The sequence below is a fragment of the Diabrotica virgifera genome, chromosome 6, assembly GCF_917563875.1.
Source record: "Diabrotica virgifera virgifera chromosome 6, PGI_DIABVI_V3a".
In the NCBI taxonomy this organism is placed as follows: Eukaryota; Metazoa; Arthropoda; class Insecta; order Coleoptera; family Chrysomelidae; genus Diabrotica; species Diabrotica virgifera.
The window spans coordinates 173,164,358-173,189,043 of record NC_065448.1 but is presented as its reverse complement, the minus strand read 5'-3'; the positions used below and the strand labels follow the sequence as shown (position 1 = coordinate 173,189,043).

General features: G+C 32.2%; 1 protein-coding gene across 1 annotated transcript in view; it reads right to left on the bottom strand.

Annotated features, from left to right (window-relative positions):
* The window catches only part of LOC126887030 (uncharacterized), a 560,578-nt gene that overhangs the window by 220,588 nt on the left and 315,304 nt on the right, over window positions 1–24,686 (bottom strand). Inside the window, exon 9 of the mRNA XM_050654335.1 lies at window positions 18,103–18,249. Coding sequence (XP_050510292.1) covers window positions 18,103–18,249 — 147 coding nt within the window. The remainder of the gene's footprint in view (window positions 1–18,102; window positions 18,250–24,686) is intronic.

Here is a 24,686-nt window from a genome sequence, read left to right as displayed (position 1 = left end):
GGATAAATGGTTAATAAAAAATGTTAAGATGGGTAAAAATTTTTACTAACGTGTGGATATTGAAATATAATAATGAATTTGTTTTAGACCAAATCAAATAATGAAAAAAATATTGCTGAAAAGCAGCCATCAACTTCACGTCATGCTTCTGAACAACAGGTATTAGTAAAATAATTAAGACTTCACTATATAATATACGGGTGTTTTATTACTAATTGAACATATTTTAACTATATTATAATGATGAGCTTATACAGTGTGAAAGCACTCTAATAGCACTTTTGGAATAAAATTATTTGTGTCCTTGTTTTAAAGAATTATAAAAAGCGCTGACCCGTCGATTTTTCTACAAACACTATTCCAAATGCATTTTTCTGCACAATTTTATCTTAACAAACTTTGTTAACATAAAATTGTGAGAAAAATGTATTTGGAATAGCGGTTGTAGAAAAATCTACTTATTTGAAACTAGTAATATCTAGATATCTACTAATTAACTTAAAAATCCTTTAAATGTTTTGCCTATAAAAATTATTTAGTCGGGCATTAAACGTTGAACTCACCACGGGTATTATGAATAATAACCTTGATACCTTAATAACTACAAGACTGTCAAATACATTTCTATTGTTTTGGTTGTAATAAATCTTTAGTTGTTAAAAGAGCGTAGGCGCAAAATTTCGGACAAATAATCTTTAAATGTATTCATTTTTTTCGAATCCTGAGAAAACTAATAAATATTTTTGAAAAATTTGAACGCCGAATGAAAGATTACATTATTACCGAGGGCTGAAAGTCCCTTAGAATAAACAAAATGTTTCTTTTAAATGAGATATTTGAAATTAAAAATCACACTCAATATACTGTTTTCCTGGCCGCATATGAAATGCCTCCAGAAATAGGATTTCTTACCTGTCGCTAAAATGGTCACATACGAATTGCCTCCCAAGCTTTAAATAAATTGCACGATTCTAATATTTATGTGAAGGTGAGACGTTGCCACATATTCGTCCCTTTGTAAATTTTTGGCAAAATTGGTATTTTGTTAATTAATTTATTTTATTTTCAACCTTTATGTATTAAACATTATTGACACTAGGCGGTATTTATATATTTCAACTATCTTATACATATATAATTAGTTTTATAACCATTATAATATATATTTTATAATAACCATTATTTTTTATTATTAATAATTTAACAAAAAATACAAAAACGTAAGTATTTTATAAATTTATTAAAAATAACATCACAAAAAAACTTATTTGGAAAAGATTACAAAATGTGTAGAAATATAAAATTTCAAAAATATTTTTCCTAAATTTATATGATACTACTTTGACAAATTCTAAACTATTTATTTTACATTCTCTTAATTTTAAATTTTTTTCATTTAGAAAATTTATTTTTGCTGCACTTTCAGCAACAATTTTTTTTGGTGTCGAAACAGAATTCATTTTAATGTAGGTATTTATTTGAAATTGTAAAATTATATCAATAAAATTATTAATGTTAGGATGAGGGCAGTAGAAAGAAGCATTATACCTACTTGAAATGAAAACTTTTGCATGGGTTTGTGGTTCTTTGTAAGGAGGAAGAGTGCTCAGCCCTAAGATGTGGAGGAAATGTCGAATTTTCAGATATGTAATTATCAACAAGATTATCACAAAACTGGGTGACTCTTTCATCGACTGGTTTAATTTCTATCAAATCTATAGCAAAAACATCACTAACATCTTCAGGATGTAAGAATGAAAGACCAAAAATATAAATCAGAACATGCTTAATATCGGTTGAGTCAACACCTTTTTTCTGGTATTCTGGAGCTAATCCCAGTGCTTGACCTTTCTATACCATGCCTGACCCAAATGAAAACGACATCCATGAAGATCTGCTTCAGGTAATGCCATACGAATACCATTATGAATGGAAATTTCAAAGTCTGAATTTATTACTTTAGGGGATACAGGACAATTAATTTTAAAACATTCTTCTATGATATATTTAAAAGCGAGATAATATGAAGATGACTTTTTATCTTGAAGTAAACAAAAGGCAAGAGGAATATAATGTCCATTTTTCAAGCCATGTATACTAAACAATTGAGTGAAAAAACGAGGACAGTATTCAAAAGTTCCGTCAACATACCAATTGGAAACAGTCGAAAGAAAACGAAGATTTGAAAAACATGTTAATATAACAATATGATTATCTTTGTCATTTTTAATTATAAAATTTTCATTTCTATTTGTAATAATAGAAGATGAATCGAGAGCTTTATGAAATTCAGATATATTTTTGGGAAGTTTAATTAAAGAATTTGTGGTTCTAGCATAATATAAATTTTGACTCACCCTATTGATATCATTGATAGTAAATGTCTCTATATTTATCTTCTTAAGTTCTTTACAGATGAGCTTCATTGGTTTTTCGCTGAGATCTTCCACGGCTGCTCGTTTTATTGAATTGCTTACGGTTTTTCTATTGTAAACTTCAGCAGACAACTTCTCGTGGTTATGATCTAATATTGATTCAATATTATCGTATTTTCACATCCCCGTGTTTTCACAAATGCTTTGCAGGTTTTTTTAGTACATGTTCACCGTTTTACTGTATCTTTGGCCAACATTTTTTGACAACCGAATGTAAAACCATCAATTGATATATAGTAAAGGTTTACCCTTTTGACTGACACTTATCGTTGATTCCATTATTTCGGATGTTATAACTTGAAACACAATTTGATCTTGAAATCGACGAACTGACAAGCTTGAAATAGACAAACTGACTGATGCAGGAACTAATCTTTCAAGTATTCTTACAACATTTAGCCCATTAGCACAATTTACAAAAGAGAATATAAACAAATAAAAAGATTAAGGTAAAAGTACCTATTCATGGAATCGTTAAGAAGAGATTACAATCGCAATTGGAATTACCCAGAAAATACCCAGAGAATATAAACAAACAAAAAGATTAAGGTAAAAGTACCTATTTATGGAATTATAAAATCGAATTATAAATATGGAAGGATTAGAATCGGAATTGGAATTACCCAGAAAAGCTGGATATTAGATTGTCGGGTAAGAACTTTCTTTTCTAAAAAGAAATATGTATGTCGTACTATGAATTATTTATGTGCAACAAATTTTATGTACACTGCATTAAGAATTAGAAAAATCAAAATAAATAGATACTACCTATTTAAATTATGATTTGGCAACATTGTGTCATTATACAGAGATTAAATAGACAAAATATCAGCTTAAATAATTAACGAAACGGAGGCATTTCGATTGTACCTGGGAGGCATTTCATGTATGAAAATATTTACCTGAAAAAGTGGGAGGCATTTCGATAACGCCGGTTTTCCTTTCACCCCTGTAACTTATTACAATAAAAATTATAGAAGTATTCAGGGCGCCTATGCTATTAATGTAGCTGTCGTGTTTTGCGCCTATGCTATTAATGTAGCTGTAGTTTTTTTTGTATTGATTTATATATTATTTATTTTTCTAGTACCTAGTTTTAGGTAGTTATTACGTTTTAATATAATAATATTTAAAAGTGTTTTTTTTTTACTTAAATAATTATAATAATTATAACGATTCAAATATTGTAATATTTAGATTTTTTTATTTAGAATTTAACACTTACAAAATACGAATACTATTATAATAGTAAGTAAATAGTATTTACACACATGAATTAGGTAATCAGCTAGGATGCGAGATTTTCATCTATAAACGAAAATTTTTAAACTGTGAAACAGAGAATCCAGTAGATTAAAGGGCCGGTTGTTCGAACGCTAATCAGAAATGGAATCAACTGATCATTATCAAATATTTAATTACTATCAATGTCAACTTTGATTGGGTTGCTGAAAACATAATTGATTACAATTATGAGATTAATTGATTAATTAATCAATTATGCTAATAATTGTTACGTTAATTATTGATAATTAATAATTAATTAATCAATCAATTATGTTAATTATCATAATGATAATTGATTACAATCAACTGATTGTTGTTAAGGGGACTAAAAGAATAACATTGGCAGCATTGATTTTATAACAGAATAATTTTTGACCTAGCGTACCTTTTCGTGACAAATCGGATATTTTTCGAGCGATCATTGGATAATCGAGAGAAATGCGATTGGCAACACTGAGTGATATCGTAATATATCTGAAAATATGCACTTTTAATAAATGCATATGCACTTATACAATTTATCCAAAATATGCAAATATGCACTTAATATGCATTTTGCATATTTCCCGAGCTCTAATGATGATAATTAACGCTTCGAAAAAAGTCGAAATAAATTTTCATAAATGTATAACTCATAGTGTTGCCCAAAATCGGTCTTGTTTTTGCGTTTTCACAGGACCAATACCAAGACCAAGACCGCCTAATTTTAGCAAGACCAAGAGCAAGACTGACCGTGCAAGATTTGAGCAAGAACAAGACAAGCCTGCGAGATTCTTGTGTCATACATTTATGACTGAATGTCGTTTAAGGCAGGATAGTATTTCGGGTATATGCTTAGAGACTCTATGAGATGCAAAACAATATGTAATACATATTTGTAAAATTGAACTTATGCGCCTTACGAACAATACCATAAACATAGAGGGTGGGCCAAAGAAAAGAGTCGACCTCGATATTTGGCAGTAGTTATTAGATTTTTGCCGAAACAGGTCGATGTGTATTTTTGTATTACAATGTTTTGGCATATATTTCATACTAGTGACGTCATCCATCAGAGCGTAATGACGTAATCGATGATCTTTTTTAAACAGGAATAGGGGTCGTGTGGTATTCATGTGTGGTGCTCATTTAAAAGGGTATTCAATTCTCTATTTAGTAATATAAACATTAATATCATTATTTATACAGGGTGATCAAAAAAATTATTTCCGAATTAAATTATTTGACGCAAAAAGAAGAATATTATATGTAATTTATTTAACTCAAAATACATTGTACTGCTATCAGAAAATAGAAAAAAAAATTTTTTCACAAATAAACATTACTCGCTCCTGCTATGTCTAGGACTCGAATGTTGTTTCTGATTGGAATGTGTCTAAAGATATTCAACTTCTCATCTTTACCGATGAGCCCAGAGAGGTTGAAGAGGGCGAAAAACATTTCTAAGCACTGGTGTTTGGATCTTTGATTCTATTCAAAAAATTTTTCCCAGCCCGAAATGGCGGATGTGTGAATTATTCGTAAGGGGATTTTTCCACATTCTCTATTTCATTTGTTTGATTTCGTACGAGTGGTCGTTAAACCAGTATCTGTGGATCTTTTGATCCCTGAGTGTGTTTCAAAGATCTACATCTTTTGTTTTTTCATAAACATTATCTTACTTACTCTAAAGTAATTAGGGAATTAAAACTTGAGACTGTCATTTTCAGGTTGGGCATAGATTTACGGTCCTGCTATGTCTAGGACTCGAATGTTGTTTTTTGATTGGAATGTGTCTAAAGATATTCAAGTTCTCATCTTTACCGATGAGCCCAGAGAGGTTGAAGAGGGCGAAACACATTTCTAAGAACTGGTGTTTGGATCTTTGATTATATTCAAAAAAATTTTCCCAGCCCGAAATGGTGGATGTGTGAATTATTCGTAAGGGGATTTTCCTCATTTGTTTGATATATATATATATATATATATATATATATATATATATATATATATATATATATATATATATATATATATATATATATATATAAATTTTAATTTAAAACTAAAAATCGACCTATTTCGGCATTTCCTTAAAATCTAATAACTACTGCCAAATATCGAGGTGGACTCTTTTATTTGGCCTACCCTGTATATAAAGCGAATCAAAATATTCATTAAAAGAACACTTAACACATTTGAGACGTACTCGAAGGTCATAATTACAATGTAAAAATAAAATATTTTGTACATTTTTCCCAGCAGACGAGTTCGCTCTGAAATTAATTGTCCAGATTTTGGGAATATCGATTTTGAGAATTCTAATCATAAAATGATCTTCTTGCGTTGAGGTGCCGACAGTAATATCCTGCAGAAACTTTTTAAAAATATGTCATCAAGCTGATCAAAAATATAATAAGATTAGCATACCTACTGTTAAGGACACCCACTCAATGGTTAATTTTTTTTCTGATTAGTTAGTAGGAATCTAAATACCACAAATCTGATCTGCCAAACACTAAACATCGTTATACTGAGTGTGCGATCACATCATTCGGTTAAACAAAATTCTCTGAAAGAGCGCGGCTAATATTCAAAAGTAACCAGACTGAATGCCGCTTGGTACGTGCCAAACTATGTGATAGAGTAAGACCTCAATGTGTCATCCATAAAAACAGTAATAACAAGTAATTGGACTTCCTAAGTCCTAGGTTTTCACCCAGAGTAAAAAAAGTAGAACTGGAAGTCGATATTTGAACGCTTCGTGTAACTTTGCGCCGATTGATAAATGATTTTACTAATTTTGAGTCATTTTTACTAAACTTTGGGTCATCATTGTTTAAACAGAAATGAATTCAAAACCGAAACTAAAGATTCAAACTCAACTTTTCAATACGCTTCGATTGATGTGTTACATGTAATATTTCTGCACTTCTGGTTAGAACTTTTTAACCGGAAATGATATAAGAACCAAAATTTTACATTTGTTCTCATCTTGCTAAGGCACGTCGAATGATATATCACTTATACTATTTCGGTGACTGTAAAACAGTTCATACGATTACAACTCTAAAACCAGAAGTTCGATGTCAAATTTCTCATCTTTAATACCATCCTTGGGTTATAAGATTTTATTCGACACCTCGTCTGTCATTCTATCTGTATTAATAACGGAGGAGATAGACATACGGGCAGACAGTCATGAAACCGGAAGTATATATTTGTTCTCTTCTTGCGAAGTCGCGTCGAATAATATATCACTTATATTATTCCGGTGACTCTAAAACAGTACTTCTGGTGGCATTTCTAAAACCGAAAGGCCTATGTCAAGTTTTTCAACTTTCTTGTCATTCTGTCTGTTATAGCGGAGGACTTATATTCGCAGTCAGACGGACAGATAGCCTAGGTCAAATTACTCACCTTTAGTACCATCCTTGGATTATAAGCTTTCATTTGACATCTCATTTGTCATTCTACCTGGTAAAATGACGGAGGAGTTATATTCTTAGTCGGACGGACAGACGCACAGACAGCCTAGGTCAAATTTCTCATCTTAATTACCATCCTTGGATTATAAGCTTTCATTTGACACCTCATTTGTCAGTCTACCTGATACAATGACGTAGGAATTATATTAGCGGTCGGACAGACAGACAGACGGACAAACAGCCTAGATCAAATTTCTCACCTATAATAGCATGCTTGGATTATAAGCTTTCATTTGACACCTCATTTGTCATTCTACCTGTTATAAGGACGGAGGAGTTATATCCGCGGTCAGACAGACCGACGGCCAGACAGCCTAGTTAAAAGTTCCCACCTTTATTACTATCCTTGGATTATAAGCTTTCATTTGACACCTCATTTGTCATTCTACCTGGTATAATGACGAAGGAGTTATATTCACGGTCGGACGGATCGACGGACAGACCGCCAAAATTAAATTTCTCACCTTTTGTACCATCCTTGGATTATAAGCTTTCATTTGACATCTCATTTGTCATTCTACCTGGTATAATGACCTAGAAGTTATATTCACGGTCGGACGGACCGACGGACAGACAGCCTAAGTCAAATTTCTCACCTTTAGTACCATTCTTGGATTATAAGCTTGTATTTGACACCTCATTTGTCATTCTACCTGGTATATTGAAGGAGAAGCTATATTCGCGGTCGGTCGGACCGACGGACATACAGCCTAAGTCAAATTTCTCACCTTTAGTACCATCCTTGGATTATAAGCTTTCATTCGACACCTCATTTATCATTCAAGCTGGTATAATGACGGAAGAGTTATATTCGCGGTCGGAGGGACCGACGCACAGACCGCCTAAGTCAAATATCTCACGTTTAGTACCATCCTTGGATTATACGCTTTCATTTGACACCTCATTTGTCATTCTACCTGGTATAATGACGGAGGAGTTATATTCGCGGTCGTACGGATCGACGAAAAGACAGCCTAGGTCAAATATCTCACCTTTAGTACCATCCTTGGATTATAAGCTTTCATTTGACACTTCATTTGTCATTTTACCTGGTATAATGATGGAGGAGTTATATTCGCGGTCGGACAGACCGACGGACAGACCACCAAGGTAAAATATCTCACCTTTAGTACCATCCTTGGATTATCAGCTTTCATTTGACACCTCATTTGTCATTCTAGCTGGTATATTGACGGAGGAGTTGTGATTACAGACAGACGGACGGACAGACGGACGTGGATAATACAAAGTTTTCACATTTTTTCAAAATTGGGTGAAAACAACAGAATATTACAAAAAATATACCAAGAGACTAGAAGCTCATCCAAACGAGTTACCCAGCAACCTCACTGATGAGCATAATGATGTACGACGCCTGAAGAGATTAAAAATAGTGGACCTAGCAAGAAGATTCGAATAATCTGTGATAAATAAACCTATTCTAACTTGTTTTAATTTAATTTATGTAAAGAGGGTGATCACTGGATCTCCCTCTACAGGTCATTTAATTTTTGGCAAATAATTTACCTATTGTTTTCAGTTAAGGGCAGATCGTAAGTAAAACATTAAAAAAAATAGTTAGTAGGAATCTAAATACCACAAATCTGATCGGCCTAAGACTAAACATCGTTTCTGCTGAGTGTGCGATCAGATCATTCGGTTAAACACAATTCGCTGAAAGAGCGCGGCTAATATTCAAAAGTAACGAGACAAATTAATAACACATATTATGCCGGCTACGGTGCAAACAAAATACCGAAATAATTAAATTAATGAATTAACGATATATATGTAATTCTCGGTTTGGTATTTAGTACTGAGGGTATTGGATAGTCACGAGTATAAAGTAACGAGTAGTTGCTTTTTAGACATCCCAAATTGCTTTGTGTAAATTGTTGCAACGTAGAAAAGTTCAAACCCCACCCGGTGTCAGTTGCTTAGACGTTTATTAATTCGGTTGGTCTTTACTATGGCTATGTTAATTCAAGCTTAAGTTGTACCTACTATGTTACGTAACTGAGAGACTTGCATGACAATAGCTGCAAGACCAAGACCAAGACAAAGACTAGGCGCATTGGCGCAAGACCAAGAACAGGACTGTCTGTCTCGTCTTGTTCTTGCATTTTGGCAACACTAATAACTCATATTCAAGCATATTAAAATATCTTTCAAAAGGCAATAGTTTCTCAAGATACGGGTAATAGTTTCTGAAGAAAATATAGTTCGTCAAAGTTTAAAATGGGCCAATTTTTATGCACTTTAGTTTCACTTTTCGGCTGAAAGTTTTAGTACAATTAATTAAATATTATTGTAGAATCTTCCTTTCTGTCTTCTTCTATATTCGTTATTTCAGTGTTAATCAACCATAAAAGACTAATTATGCCACTGTTTTTCAACCTGGTCAAAGATATTTGCATTACATGAAACATCTACATGGCTCTTTACCCAATTCAAATAAATTTCCTTTGTCTGCAGTGAAGTTGGTCAATTGATCTCATGATACTTATCAGCATGAGTATCAGATAAATCAGGATCGACTTTCCGGTTTGGAAATTTTTCGACCCTAATATACAAATCTTATTTTAATTATTTTGTAAGTACATACTATGTTTTTTGGATTACCTTTTCTTATAAACCGGGAGATATTAGCAGAAGTTCAACCACGATTTTCTAAGTCCTGCCCTTTGCAATACTGGAAGGTTAGAGAAGTTACTTACAATTTGTGAAAAAATCCACTGGTTTCCTGTGACATTTTCCTGTGAAAATTAGATTTTCCATGAAAAAAAAAAATTGGGACATGCGATGAATTTTTAAGTCCTGCCATATCCATAGAATAACAGGATACTATCTATTTTATGAAGAAAATTTTTTGGGCAGGACGGTTGCAAAAGGACTAAGGGAGTATACAGATATACAAACATGTCATGAATATAATGAAATTTTCATAATTTTCTAAGTCCTGCCAACTTAATAAATTAATCATATTTATTTTAAAATGACCAAAAAAATGTTGGCATGACGTAACCTAATGTTTAACTGCACTTGTTTCTTGGAAAATTCTGTATAAAATTGTCACTCTGTTTCCGTGATTTTCTAAGTCATAAAATAAATTTTGTTATAAAATAAATAATTTTAGTAGACAGTATTCATAATGGCAGGATGTTTAGTTACACCTTTTTTACTATATATAGTTAAACAATGTGTAAGAAAATTCGTGGAAAATTACACGATTTTCTAAGTCATGCCATTTCGCACATATCTCAAGAAGGTTAATATAATTATATTTTCAAAGAGGCAGGATGGTCGTATAGTTATTTCGTATAAAAAAATTAAATTGTGTGTCTGTAAAATTATTTCAGGGTGTTATACAAACATATTCATATCACCACAATTTTCTGAGTCATACCATGTCGAGTATGCTTAAAAAACACTAATCTAAAACCGTTTACAACTTGGCAGGATAACCGCAAAGATGAATAATACAAAGAATTAATTTGTATATCATTAAAACAATCTTATCCTATTAAATATTATTTTCCTGAATATTGTCTCGGAATTTTTACACACTTTTCAAATCTAATAGCAAACTGTAACATCTTTATTTTAAGTGATTAGATCATATTTTTATCTAAGTAAACGCAATAAAAGTAAATAAACAATTTTTACAATTTATTGGTTACAGTAGGGAATTTACCTACCCACTATATTATACAGGGTGTCCAGAAGCTCTCATAACAAACGAAAACCGGAGATTCCTCAGATAATTTTAAGAAAATTTAACTCAATTCACCTAGTTCATAAATGCTTCCGTGGAAATCTAGAGCTCTTTAAAGATGGCGTCTTGTAATTCATCATCGTCATAATTTAACCCGGATCTATCCAATGCTGGATATAGGTCTCCCTCAGTCTTCTCCATGCATTTCTGTCCTGTGCTGTCTGCATCAAGTTTCTGTCGATCCGTTTGATGTGATCAGACCATCTGGTTGGCGGACGACCTCTACTTCGATATGCTTCGTCTAGAAGAAGCATATCGAAGTCTTGTAATTAGTTTCTTTAAAATAGCTGCAGAACGCTTTTATTTGGAAAAACGAAAACTGGTACACTTATTTATCTTCCAGAGGTCAATTGTCAAATGTCAATTATCAATTGTCAATTTTTAGTACCGGTCATAGGGGTCCGTTTTGGGTACGGAAACGGATATTTTATCGAATAACTTTTCTGTCTAACTTTTAAGCATTTCTGACACTGGATTATTAAATTCTGGGATAGTTTTCTACTAAAAGGTACTTTTGCTTTAACTCAGAAGAATACGCAGTGTTCTAGAGAAATCGATTTGAAAAATTTTTCGTTTTTTGGTTTTTTGAGTTTAAAAGAATTTAGAAAAATTCTATTTAGGAAAACGAAAACTGCTACGTTTATTTCTCTTCCAGAGATGAATCGATTTTATCAATTGCGAATTTCTAGTACTGGTCATAGGCATCCGTCTTGGGTAGATCAACGGATATTTTATCTCATAACTTACTGGTCTTTAAATTTTTAGACATTTTTGAGAGTAGAGTATTAAATTATGAGGTATTCTAGTACTAAAAGTTACTCTTGCTTTAAGTCGGCAAATACACCGTTTTTTTTTTATTTTTTTCAAATTCGAAAAACGAAAAATTTTAAAATGGATTTTTCCAGAAAACCGTGCATCCTACTGACTTAAAGCAGGAGTACCTTTTAGTACTAGAATACCTCACAATTTAATAATCTAGTGTCAAAAATACCTAAAAGGGAAAGACAAAAAAGATTCCTATGACCGGTACTAGAGATTCGCAATTGATGGAATCGATTTATCTCTGGAAGAAAAAAAGGCGGACCAGTTTGTCTGAAGCCTCGAAATTTAAGAATATGGCGTGTATATTAGTCACCCCTAGCACTAGGTAAAGATCTGTTCTAATGTGACATTCTTGTTCAGAAACCCCAAAAACCACCTGAGTAATCTGTCTGTATCAATTTACTGCCGAAATTAATATATAAATATGGTATAGAAAATGCTTAACAAATAAAAAGGTACCATAAAATACCATTTTATTATAATACTAAAATACAGGGTGTCCCATTTAAGAAAACTCAGAAAATACTCATTCCGAGTTTCAACCAACCCTGTATACTAAAATTAAACATTTTGTTATACTATTAATAACTGACAATAGTAGACTATATTAAAAATCGTTTAAACATAAATTAATAGAAGTTTGGATATCAAATCACTAACAATATGTATAGGGTGTGAATGTTCCTACAAAATTAACAAAAAAACGTAATTATATTTTAAACTACCTCATATAATATTTCAAAACACTAAATTTTATTAAAGAGAACATCGAGTAGAATCCAAAAATGTAAAAATATACAGGGTATTCCATTAAAAAAAACATAAATTTGTGTCACCCTGTGAAAACAGATAGCCCTGTATATTAGAAAATACTGTTAAATCATAGTCCTATCTGTGGCCCATGTTTTATCTAAATAACTTTTTTCGTATATCTTACGACAAACGAGTAATTGGACTTTGTCACACTAATGCCCCACCCTGTATACAAAATAACCATAAAACCATCCTGCCTCTTTGTAAATATACTTATATTAAGATTCTTGAAACAGGTGCAAAATGGCATGACTCAGAAAATGGTTGACTTTTTCACGAATTTTCTTACAAATCTAGGACTCCTGCCGTCTTACAAGAACCGTTTAACCTTCCTGTCGAGTACCGAAAAGGTATTGATTGTATTTGAGTATTATAACTTTTTAAAGGCAGGACTAAGAAAATCACGGAATCAGGATGAACATTTTCCGCAGAACTTTCCAAGGGACAAGTATACTTAAACATTAGGGACGTCATGCCAATATTTTTTTTGATCATTTTGAAATAAATATGTTTAGTTTATTTAGTTGGCAGGACCTAGAAAATCATGAAAATTTCATTATTTTCCTTACATGTTTGTATACACATATACTCCGTTACCCCGTTTGCAACCCTCTTGCCCAAAAAATTTTCTTCATAAAATCGATAGTATCCTGTCTATCTACGGATATGGCAGGACTTAGAAATTCATCGCAAAACCCTATTTTTATTTTTTGGGAAAATCTAATTTTTACAGGAAAATGTCACAGGAAATTTGTGGATGTTTCCACAGATTGTAAGTACATCGTCTACCCTTCCAGTATTGCAAAAGGCAGGACTTAGAAAATCGTGGCTGAACTTTTGTATAATATCTCCCGGTCTATTACATACAACTCCCAAATATGAACTTTTGTCAAAAAAGATATCAAAAACACATACAGTGCGCTGGAATAAGTGTTAACTTTTACTTATTTTTAGCACATAAGCAAAACACTGGGACATGGACAGGTAGATTTTTAAAAGAATCATAGTTATTATAGCATCAATGTTTCATTTACGTGATCCCTCTTCATGTGACAGTCATCTTTGATTTTTTTTAAATGAGAAAGTACATCATGTCGTGACACCTCATTTAAAAGCTTTTAAAATACTGATTACAAAAATGTATAATACTTGAACAAAATTTCTGTCCAATGCTTTTTAAATGCGTTAATTTTTTTGAATCCTGAAAAAACTAATAAGTCTTTTTAAAAATTTAAACGCAGAATGAAATATTACATTGTTGTCGAGGGCCAAAAGTCCAGAAAATTTTCTATCATGTTTATTTTAATCAGTTACAGGGGTGAAAACGAAGAGAAAATTTAGTATCCTTTTTAATTTCAAATATATCATTCAAAAGAAACCTATTGTTTATTCTAAGCGACTTTCGGCTCTCGGTAATAATGTAATCTTTCATTCTGCGTTTAAACTTTTCAAAAATTCTCATTATTTTTCTCAGAATTCGGAAAAAATTAATGCATTTAAAAAGCATTTGACCGAAATTTTGCCCAAATATTATACATTTTGGTAATCAGTATTTCAAAAGCTTTTAAATGAGGTGTCACATGATGTACTTTCCCTTTTAAAAAATTCAAAGTTATGACTGTCACCTGAAGAGGGATCGCGTAAAGTTCGAGACATTGATGTTATAATATACAATTATTATTTTAAAAATCAACCTGTACGATCATTTTGCTTATGTGCTAAAAGTAAATGAGTTGATAGGGGGGGGGGAACTTTATCCATCGTACTGTGTGCTTCCTTCAACGCTAAATAGTCGAGGCGCCAGAGGAGCAACCGTGTCCTTTTCAATTCTGATGGACAAACTCAACGGTTTCTTATGGATTTTGGCTGCTGATTACGAATTTCGAGGGTGGATTTCGATCCGAGTGGTCAAAAAATTGTTATAAACAATTTCATTGTTTATAAATTGTTTATAAGGCTCTGGCTCATAAACTAAAAGAGATAAAAATAATGTTTCAAATAAAATTTGTTCGTTAATAAAAAACGAAGAAAAAAAAACGTTTACTAAATTTACTAAACAATAACTCAAGATATTGTAAATTAGTGCACAATGCAAATTGCAAATTGCAAAATAAGTATTTTTCGAAGCTTTATCGGTCGTAAATCGGCTTCCACGCAAAAAAATGAGCCTTGGAAGATCTCGTTTTAAAGCTTCATTAGTAGGCTTCTAAACAGAGTTTGTTAAATTATTTAATCTTCATTTGTTTTAAAGTTATGTCCGTTTGAAGCTATAATTTTCTTTAAAAAATTGTACTTTATTTTGTTTATAAGTGTTTCAAGTAAATTTGGACTGTAAACATTTATACTTTAATTAACAATAATGATAGAAGAAATCAGAAGAAATAATTTAAGCTTAAGAAAATGTTCGTAAGTTTAATTTTGGTCAAGATATCGATATTTTAAAGGCGCGCTATGAGGCGCAACATCGGCTCACAGTCAAGTATTTTTCGACGTTTTATCGATCGTAACTCGGCTTCTTCGCATGCAAATGAGCCAATATGTAATATCCATATAAAAATGGATAGAGTTATTTTGCAGCATCATCATTGCATATAAAGCGAGCATTTATGTTGTGGCGGCATACACACAATACGTGCCTTGATGATGCTGCAAAAGAACTAGATTAACTTTATATGGATACTATCCACTATTCACTGGATATATATGTGATATAGATTATATCTATATCATATAGATAATTAGAATCTGAAGCACCAGAAAGTTTTAGTTTTACTGCCTACAAGAACAGACTTAGTACCACCATGTAACTGTAAAAATTTTAAAGAACTTATGCAGATGTAAAAAAGCTGAGATTCCATGTGTCTCGATTCAGATGCATGAAACAAAAAGTTTGTAAAATTAGTATTAATAAATAATATCAACTTACTTTTTAGTTCTATTTCTGAAATATTAGTTTTTAATGTTTTTTTTCTTATTTAGTACAAAAAATAGAAGACAAAGCAAATAGAATGAAAGGTGATACGGGTATGATGATTTAATTATCAGAATTCCATGATACAGTTTATCAGGAACTTTAAAAATAAAAATAAAATAAAATAAAATAGTCAAAATTCCGTACCCCCTCGTATCTTTTGAACGGTTATACCTATAATAGTGAAATTTGAAGGGATGAAATAAACGGACGTAAGCTTCTTAACTAGTTATGACAGGTGACATAATAGTGACAGATGACGGTACAGAGCCACTGTGACCGATAATTTTAAATGGGACCTTATGGTAAGTGATACCTCGTTTGAAAGGTATTTAAAATACCTATTCAGTCACACTAATTTTTCTGGGTTAAGTTGATTTTGATTTTGGTGAATAATTTAAATAAATATAATATTGTAATTTATCATTTAATTAATTAAAATTCAAATGTCCGCCTATGGTTTTTTTTTTGTGAAAAAAGTTGACGTTTTTCAATTCTTTGGTAGTTTTTAGGTCAACGTCAACCTTTTTGACAAGTAATCATAGGCGGAATTTTGAATTTTTATTAATTAAATGGGAAACTACAATTTTATTTTTATTTCATTTATTTATCAAAATAAGCATAAAGTCAAACAAAATTAGTATAACTGAATAGGTATTTTCAATAGGGCTTTTCATCGATTGTCATTTGTTTCGAGCTTCTGTCATATGTTGTATAGTCTGTGTTTAATATTAATATACACGGAATATGCGACATATGACAGAAGCCCGAAACAAATAATGACTGTGAATGAAAAGCCCTATACCTTTATACTGTAAAGTCATCGGTCACTATTACGTCACCTGACATGACCAGTTAAGAATTGCGTCCGTTTATTTCCTCCCTCTAATTTTCACTATTATAGGTATAACCGTTCAAAAGATACGAGGAGGGGTACGGACTTTTGACTAGCACTGTATACTTACATAGAAATTATAATTTGCATCGAGAAGTTAGTGCGTGAATCTTTACGCCGTGAGCCGATCTTGCGCCTCTGAGCGCACTATTAAAATATCGATATAATGGCCAAAAATAAACTTACAAACATTTTTTTAAGCTCAAAATGTTCCTTTTGAGTTTTTCTATCATTATTGTTAATTAGAGTATAAATGTTTATAGCTTAAATTTGCTTGAAACCCTTATAAACAAATTAATGTATAATTTTTTAAGAAAAATTATTACTTCAAATTGGTATAACTTTAGAACAAATGAACATCAAATAATTTAAGAAACTCTGTTTGGAAGCCTACTAAGCATCATCATTGCATATAAAACGAGCATTTATGTTGTGGCGGCATACACACAATTGACGTGCCTTGATGATGCTGCAAAAGAACTAGATTAACTTTATATGGATACTATCCACTATTCACTGGATATATATGTGATATAGATTATATCTATATCATAAAGATAATTAGAATCTGAAGCACCAGAAAGTTTTAGTTTTACTGCCTACAAGAACAGACTTAGTACCACCATGTAACTGTAAAAATTTTAAAGAACTTATGCAGATGTAAAAAAGCTGAGATTCCATGTGTCTCGATTCAGATGCATGAAACAAAAGTTTGTAAAAATAGTATTAATAAATAATATCAACTTACTTTTTAGCTCTATTTCTGAAATATTAGTTTTTAATGTTTTTTTTCTTATTTAGTACAAAAAATAGAAGACAAAGCAAATAGAATGAAAGGTGATACGGGTATGATGATTTAATTATAAGAATTACATGATACAGTTTATTAGGAACTTTAAAAATAAAAAATAAAGATAACGTATATACAGTGCTAGTCAAAATTCCGTACCCCCCCCCTCGTATCTTTTGAACGGTAATACCTATAATAGTGAAATTTGAAGGGATGAAATAAACGGACGTAAGCTTCTTAACTAGTTATGACAGGTGACATAATAGTGACAGATGACGGTACAGAGCCACTTTAAAACAAGACCTTCTAAGGCTCACTTGCATGCGCAGAAGCCGAGTTACGATCAATAAAGCTTCCAAAAATACTTATTTTGCAATTTGCAATTTGCCTTGTGCACTAATTTTACAATATCTTGAGTTCTAAGTGTTGGATTTAAGTTTAGTAAACGTTTTTTTCTTCGTTTTGTATTAACGAACAAATTTTATTTGAAACATTCTTTTTTATCTGTTTTAGTTCATGAGCCAGAGCCATATAAACAATTTATAAACAACTAAATTCTTTATAACAATTTTTTGACCACTCGGATCGAAATCCACCCTCGAAATTCGTAATCAGCACCCAAAAATCCATAACAAACTGATGAGTTTGTCTATCAGAATTGAAAAGGACACGGTGACCTCTATTTGGCGCCTAGACTAAAATGCCAAATATAAATACTATAAAAAAAATTACTTGGCTTCTGAATAAAATCAAACTGAAAGATCTATCATTTCAAGTAGCAAAACTTACATCACAATTTTAATATTATGAAGCAAGTATTCCTGTTTATTATTTTATACCACCTTACCTTCACAGTTAGCATTCTGGTATCCTGCAGTACAGAAGCATTTCTGCGTCCTCAATTCACAATATTTAAAAGATTTACAGAACTGTTTACCAAATATATCACATGGAATACAACTCTCTCCAAATGTTGATTCACTGCAGTTTGTTTCTAAAAAAATTAATCCTTAAAATTTACGAATTTATAAAAAAAAACTTTCTATATCCTGTCTATGGACACAATAATATATACGAAATAATTTTTACAAAACCGGTTAGTAAAAACGCTGGACGGAAGGGCCGCCCGAGAACTTTATCGTACCGATCTATTATCGTTATGTATTAGATACTGGCATTCTATAAAAATAACAAAGTTACTCGTTATTTTGATATTTTAGAAACACCTAGCATACTTAAAAATATTTTATGGTTCTACACATCATTAATTCCTGCATTTGAGAAAATGTTCGATGCCATATTTCGGGGAGTCGTCAATTAGCAGCCAAAGCGAACGGTTGTCGATCAACAAAAAAGTTGTGATAAACAAACCTTGTCCAAAATTCATTAGTGTTATTTTAATATTTTATATTTTAAAATTTTTGGAGAAATTGTTCTTGAACATGCAAGGTTTTCGTTTCATAAGAAAGACTTATGTAGTTTTCAAGAGTGTTTGTTCCGCTAAAAACATTGTTTAGTGCTAATTGGTGATAAACGTTCGAACTTTGTGTTAAAACATTATACCTTTTTGTGTTGTAATTGTTGGTGAATGTAAAGGTGGGAAGCAACGTTCCAAAATAACGGTCAGTATTATTTCAGTAAATAAATAAATAAACAACAGATATTACGATTTTCACAAAATAATACATGAGAAATATAATAAAAAAAATATAAAACACAAAAAATAAGAAAAATAAAAAAATTTAAAAACCGATAGCGGTTTTTTGCAAAAAAAAAACTTGTGATGTTAATTTTTGTAAAAGTAAGACTTAAGGTAAATATAGAGTGAGTCAAAAATGACAGATCCATATAATTACACAAATTATCCGTACCTGCAACCAAACCATGTCCCTACTGATAATAATGGTCAAATCTTAGTGAATCAACCAATACCTTTGTACCAACCTACATCTTACCTAAACACGCAACCAATTATGCCATTATCACAAAAATCCATAAATGGACCACCCTTTAACCAAAACAACTTCCCTTCTGGAACAAACAACAGTTTAACTGCACCTGCAACTACTCAGGACAATGAATGGCAAACAGTGAACTACAAAAAAAGGCAAATAAGCCCTGAAGATAACAGGAACGCTAAAAGACAAACCAAAATAAAAGATTATTGGTTGTCTAAACCTAGCACCAGCACCAGCAATATATAACAATCTCCAAGAAGAAGATGAGGATAAATTAGACCAATCTAAAACAGAAACGGAAAAAACAGAACCCAAACCACCACCGATATTTGTATCCGGTGTCGAAGATATGAACCCCTTAAATAAACTTCTTATTGAAATTGCTAAAGATCAGTACACCTTAAAAGCCCTGGGTGAAAGTCAAGTAAGAATCCAACCAACTTCGAGTGAAGCATATACTACTATAGTGAAAGCATTGGACACTAAAAAAACAGAGTATCATACATACCAGTCTAAACAAAGCAAGCCCTTTAGAATAGTAGTAAAAAATATTCATTATTCAACAAATCCTGCCGATATTAAACGGGACATAGAAGCTCTTGGACATGAAGTTCTAAATATATGGAATGTTAAACAAAACATAACAAAAAAAACCATTGCCCATATTCTTTGTCAATCTAAAAATTAAAGAAAATAATAAAGACATCTATAATGTCAAGAAACTAGGACACTCGATAGTTACAATTGAAGCCCCTTATGCTAGAAGAGTTATTCCACAGTGCACCAAATGCCAGAGATTCGGTCATACAAAAAACTTTTGCCATAGAGAATCCAGATGTGTAAAATGCACAGGGTCACATCACACTTCAGAATGTACCAGGAAAATAAAAGATGAAAATGTGACATGTGTAAATTGTGGAGAACAGCATCCTGCAAATTACAGAGGGTGTATTATACATAAGCAACTTCAAGAGAAAATGCATCCAAAACTTAGAGAACGAAATAGACAAACATCTAAAGGAAACAGGGCTACAACACAAGGAATGACATATGCACAGGTAACCAAGCAAAATAATCAACAAGAAGGTAACATTATGTACCAACAAAATAGTATAAGTCAACCTAATGATATCTCTGACCTAAAAGCAATGATGAGAGATCTCATTACGCAAATGGGAACAATAATGAATCTTATCACCGCTCTTGTCTCAAATAGGTCATAATGGTTCAAACACTAAAAATAGCATTGTGGAATGCAAACGGCTTAAACCAGCATACTCATGAACTCAAAAGTTTCATAACCAACAATGAAATAGATGTCATGCTAGTTACTGAAACTCATTTCACAAATAAAAGTCACCTAGCCCTAGTTAACTACAAAATGTACTTTACCAACCATCCAGATGGGACTGCACATGGAGGCACAGCAATACTAATAAGAAACTCAATCAAACATCACGAACTGGAAAGATTTACAGAAAATCACCTACAAGCCACTACCATTGCAATAGAAGGAGTTACTGGAATCACCAAAATATCTGCTGTATACTGCCCTCCCAAGCACAACAATAAAAGAGACAACTATGAGATTTTCTTCAAAACGCTTGGAAACAAATTTATAGCGGGTGGAGATTACAATGCTAAAAACACAGTATGGGGTGCGAGAGTTACAACTACTAAGGGTCGTGAACTACTAACTGCAATGCAGTGCAATAATCTAAACTACCTGTCAACAGGAGAACCCACATATTGGCCTTCGGACCCTTATAAAATACCAGACCTTCTTGATTTCTATATCACAAAAGGAATTGACAGTAAACTAGTCACAGCAAGATCCAGCTTAGACATGTCTTCGGATCACACTCCAGTCCTTATGAACATGTACTCCGATATAACTCAGAATCCAAATCCACCCGCTCTGTGCAATAAAAAGACCAATTGGGATACTTTTCAAGAAGTATTAGATGAAGCAATAAACTTAAAAATACCATTAAAAACACCTGCAGATATTGAATGGGCGATAACTAACCTCATAAAAAATACACAGAAAGCTTCATGGGCAGCAACTCCAAACTACAAACAGTCAACAAGAAAAGAATCCTGCCCTCCAACTATAAAAGAAAAATTTTCAGAGAAAAGAAAGCTAAGAAGAAATTGGCAACAAAACAGAACAGTGAGCAATAAAAATAAATTTAATAAAGCAGCAAGGGAACTAAAAAAAATATTACTTGAAGTAAAAAATGATTCTATACAAAGATACTTAGAAGAGCTTACACCAACAGAAGCCACCGACTACTCACTACGGAAAGCCACAAGGAAACTAACAAGTCCTCAGACACCAATACCACCAGTAAGGAAAAGCAATGGCAAATGGGCAAGAAATAACATAGAGAAGGCAGATGCCTTTGGTGGCTATCTCTCACAAGTCTTTCAACTAAACAACTTGGAATCAAACCTGAAGAATTGGAGGAAATAAATAGAGTACTAAATGAACCTTACCAAATGGAGCTGCCCATACCGAAATTTAAGTACAATGAAGTTAAGGATGTAATAATGAAAGAAATTAATCCTAAAAAAGCTCCTGGTTATGATCTGATAACGGGTAGGATACTACAAAAATTAACAAAGAAAGGAATAACGGCAATATTACAAATTTTTAATGCAATAATAAGATTAAATTATTTTCCGCAACAACTGAAAATGGCAGTTATAATTAAAAATTAATAATGAAAAGCATCAAGCCAATACTAGATAGTAAAAATCTCATACCAGAACATCAGTTTGGGTTTAGACAAGAACATGGAACCATAGAGCAAGTCCATAGACTAGTAAAACATATCAGCAATGACTTTGAAAATAAGCGATATTGCTCAGCAGCGTTTCTTGACATAAGCCAAGCGTTCGATAAAGTCTGGCACAAAGGCCTACTCTACAAACTAAAAAACCTATTGCCTCATCCGTATTATGAACTTCTAAATTCTTACTTATCTGACAGATTCTTTTCAGTTAAATACCATTCAGAATATTCAGAATTACACCAAATAAAATCAGGAGTACCGCAAGGTAGCGTGTTAGGACCAATGCTGTACCAGCTTTTTACTGCAGATCTACCAACTTCAAGAACTACAATAACAGCAACCTTCGCAGATGACACTGCAATACTCGCCTCACATCATGATCCAGTAACTGCCTCAAGAAACTTACAAGCCAGCCTTAATAATATCCAAGCATGGTTAAAAAAATGGAAAATTCGAGTTAATGAGACCAAATCAACCCATGTTACCTTTACACTAAGAAGAGGTATATGTCCAGCAGTGTTATTAAATAATCAAATGATTACTCAGAGAAATGAAGTCAAATATTTAGGTTTACATATTGACAGAAGATTAACATGGAGAACACATATATTTACAAAACGAAAACAATTGGGTCTCAAACTAAGACAACTTTACTGGCTTATTGGCAGAAAATCACAATTAAATCTCACAAAAATAAGCTCTTAATATATAAAGCCGTACTGAAGCCAATATGGACGTACAGAATTCAATTATGGGGTTCTGCTAGCAATTCAAACCTAGAAATCCTACAAAGATTCCACAACAAAGTTCTTCGAATTATAGTCAATGCTCCGTGGTGTGTTTCGAACAACATAATAGAAAAAGACCTACAAGTTCAATCCGTAAAAACTGAAGTCACAAAGTACAGTGAAAAATACAAAAACAAAACTAGTGCTCACTCTAATCACTTAGTGCGCGAACTGTTTAATGACAACGATGAAGTGCATCGACTAAAGCGTTTTAAGCCTACAGACTTATTAAACAGATTTAAATAAAATTAATTAACATTTACCACTACATTATTAACTTTGTTTGTTAATTATACGTTAAAGGAAGCCTCTCACTGGAGAGAATTCCTACAGGTCATTTGTTCTTCTAATAATTGTCATAAAATTTACTTATTGTTACGAGTGATAACAGATTGTAAATTAAATGGAGCTTAAAAAAAATATTTCGGGGACACACTATAGATGTATAGATTATTGCATAAATCAATAGAATATTATAGTCATACTTTCATTTCCAATTAGTTCATTTTTCTGAGAAATTAATAGTTTACAATATTTGCATTTCATTCTATTTCTATTACGCCAGTCAAAGCGCGAGATTAAGAACAAGATATTACCTCCGAATTCTATCCTACTGCATGGATTTTAATGAAATTTTGGGAGTAGCCCAATCTCCTAATTCAAAGTCTATCCTATATACTAGGGCTCTTTTATCATGGGGGCGGTTCCCACCACTTCTCGGGGATGGAACATTTTTATTTTCTAATTACATGGAGAAAATGAAGATTTTTAAGAAAATTTAAAAATGCATTCTATAATTTGATCACATTTTTTTATTATTTTTTTCATCATTCATTTCACCATTCATTTTAAAACCCGTGTTGAGCTGCTCCCCCCCCCCCACATGCAAAAATTAAAAAACAAATAGCCCTGATTTATGAGCTATTTATGAGCTTTCATATTCTGCAAATTAAAATTTTTGAGCTCGTTACACTGAGCCGGAATTTAATATTTTAGTGGGGGAGGTGAGTCAGCCCCCCACTACTTAAAAATAGGGATATTGAATCGATTTTTGCGGATGAGCTCTTGAAATGATATAGTTTCGATTTTTGAGCTCATCCCCTTCGCCAAAAACAACCCTTTAATTGATTTAACTTAAGAGAAACATGCTCAGAAAAATTAAAATATATCGAATGGCGGATATAATTTGTATAGCTTTAATATTCTAAGAACAAACTCTTAAATCACGCGCATTTCGATATTATTGAGCTGCAACCCCTTCGCAAGAAAACCACCCCTTCTTCGCGGCTTAAGAGAGAGTTGTACTTAAAATGTATTCAATTAATTATTTGGCGACTACTTATCATTTAATAATTTATGAGCTTCCAAAATACGTGCATGTAGATCATTAAACTTCAATTCCTTTTGCATACTGCAGTCACTGAAGGTAAAAATTAACTATTACCTTCAATTTCGGTGAACCTTCATCGATTTTCACGAAAATTGGTGAGTGGTTAAAGGTAACCTCGAGAAACAAAGGTGACATGCGCCTTTACTCTGAGGGTGGATGCCACCCCTTCTCGGGGGTGAAAATTATTTTATTAAAAATAACTCCACAAATCGATCAAAGGACAAATTATAAGCAAAATTTGTTATATAAAGTTATTAAAATAAGTCAATACTTTTTGAGTTATGAAAGATTAAAGATTTTAATTATTTGTGAAATAAATGCATGTTTTAAAGCGGTATTTCATAAATCACTGAAAAACTTTACAGTTTTTACAAAAAAGTTAATAGAAGTTTAATTCGTATAGCTTATATGCTAAGAAGAAACTCTTAAATCACGCGCATTTCGATTATGGAGCTAGAACCCCTTCGCAAGACAACCACCCCATCTGCCCGGATTAA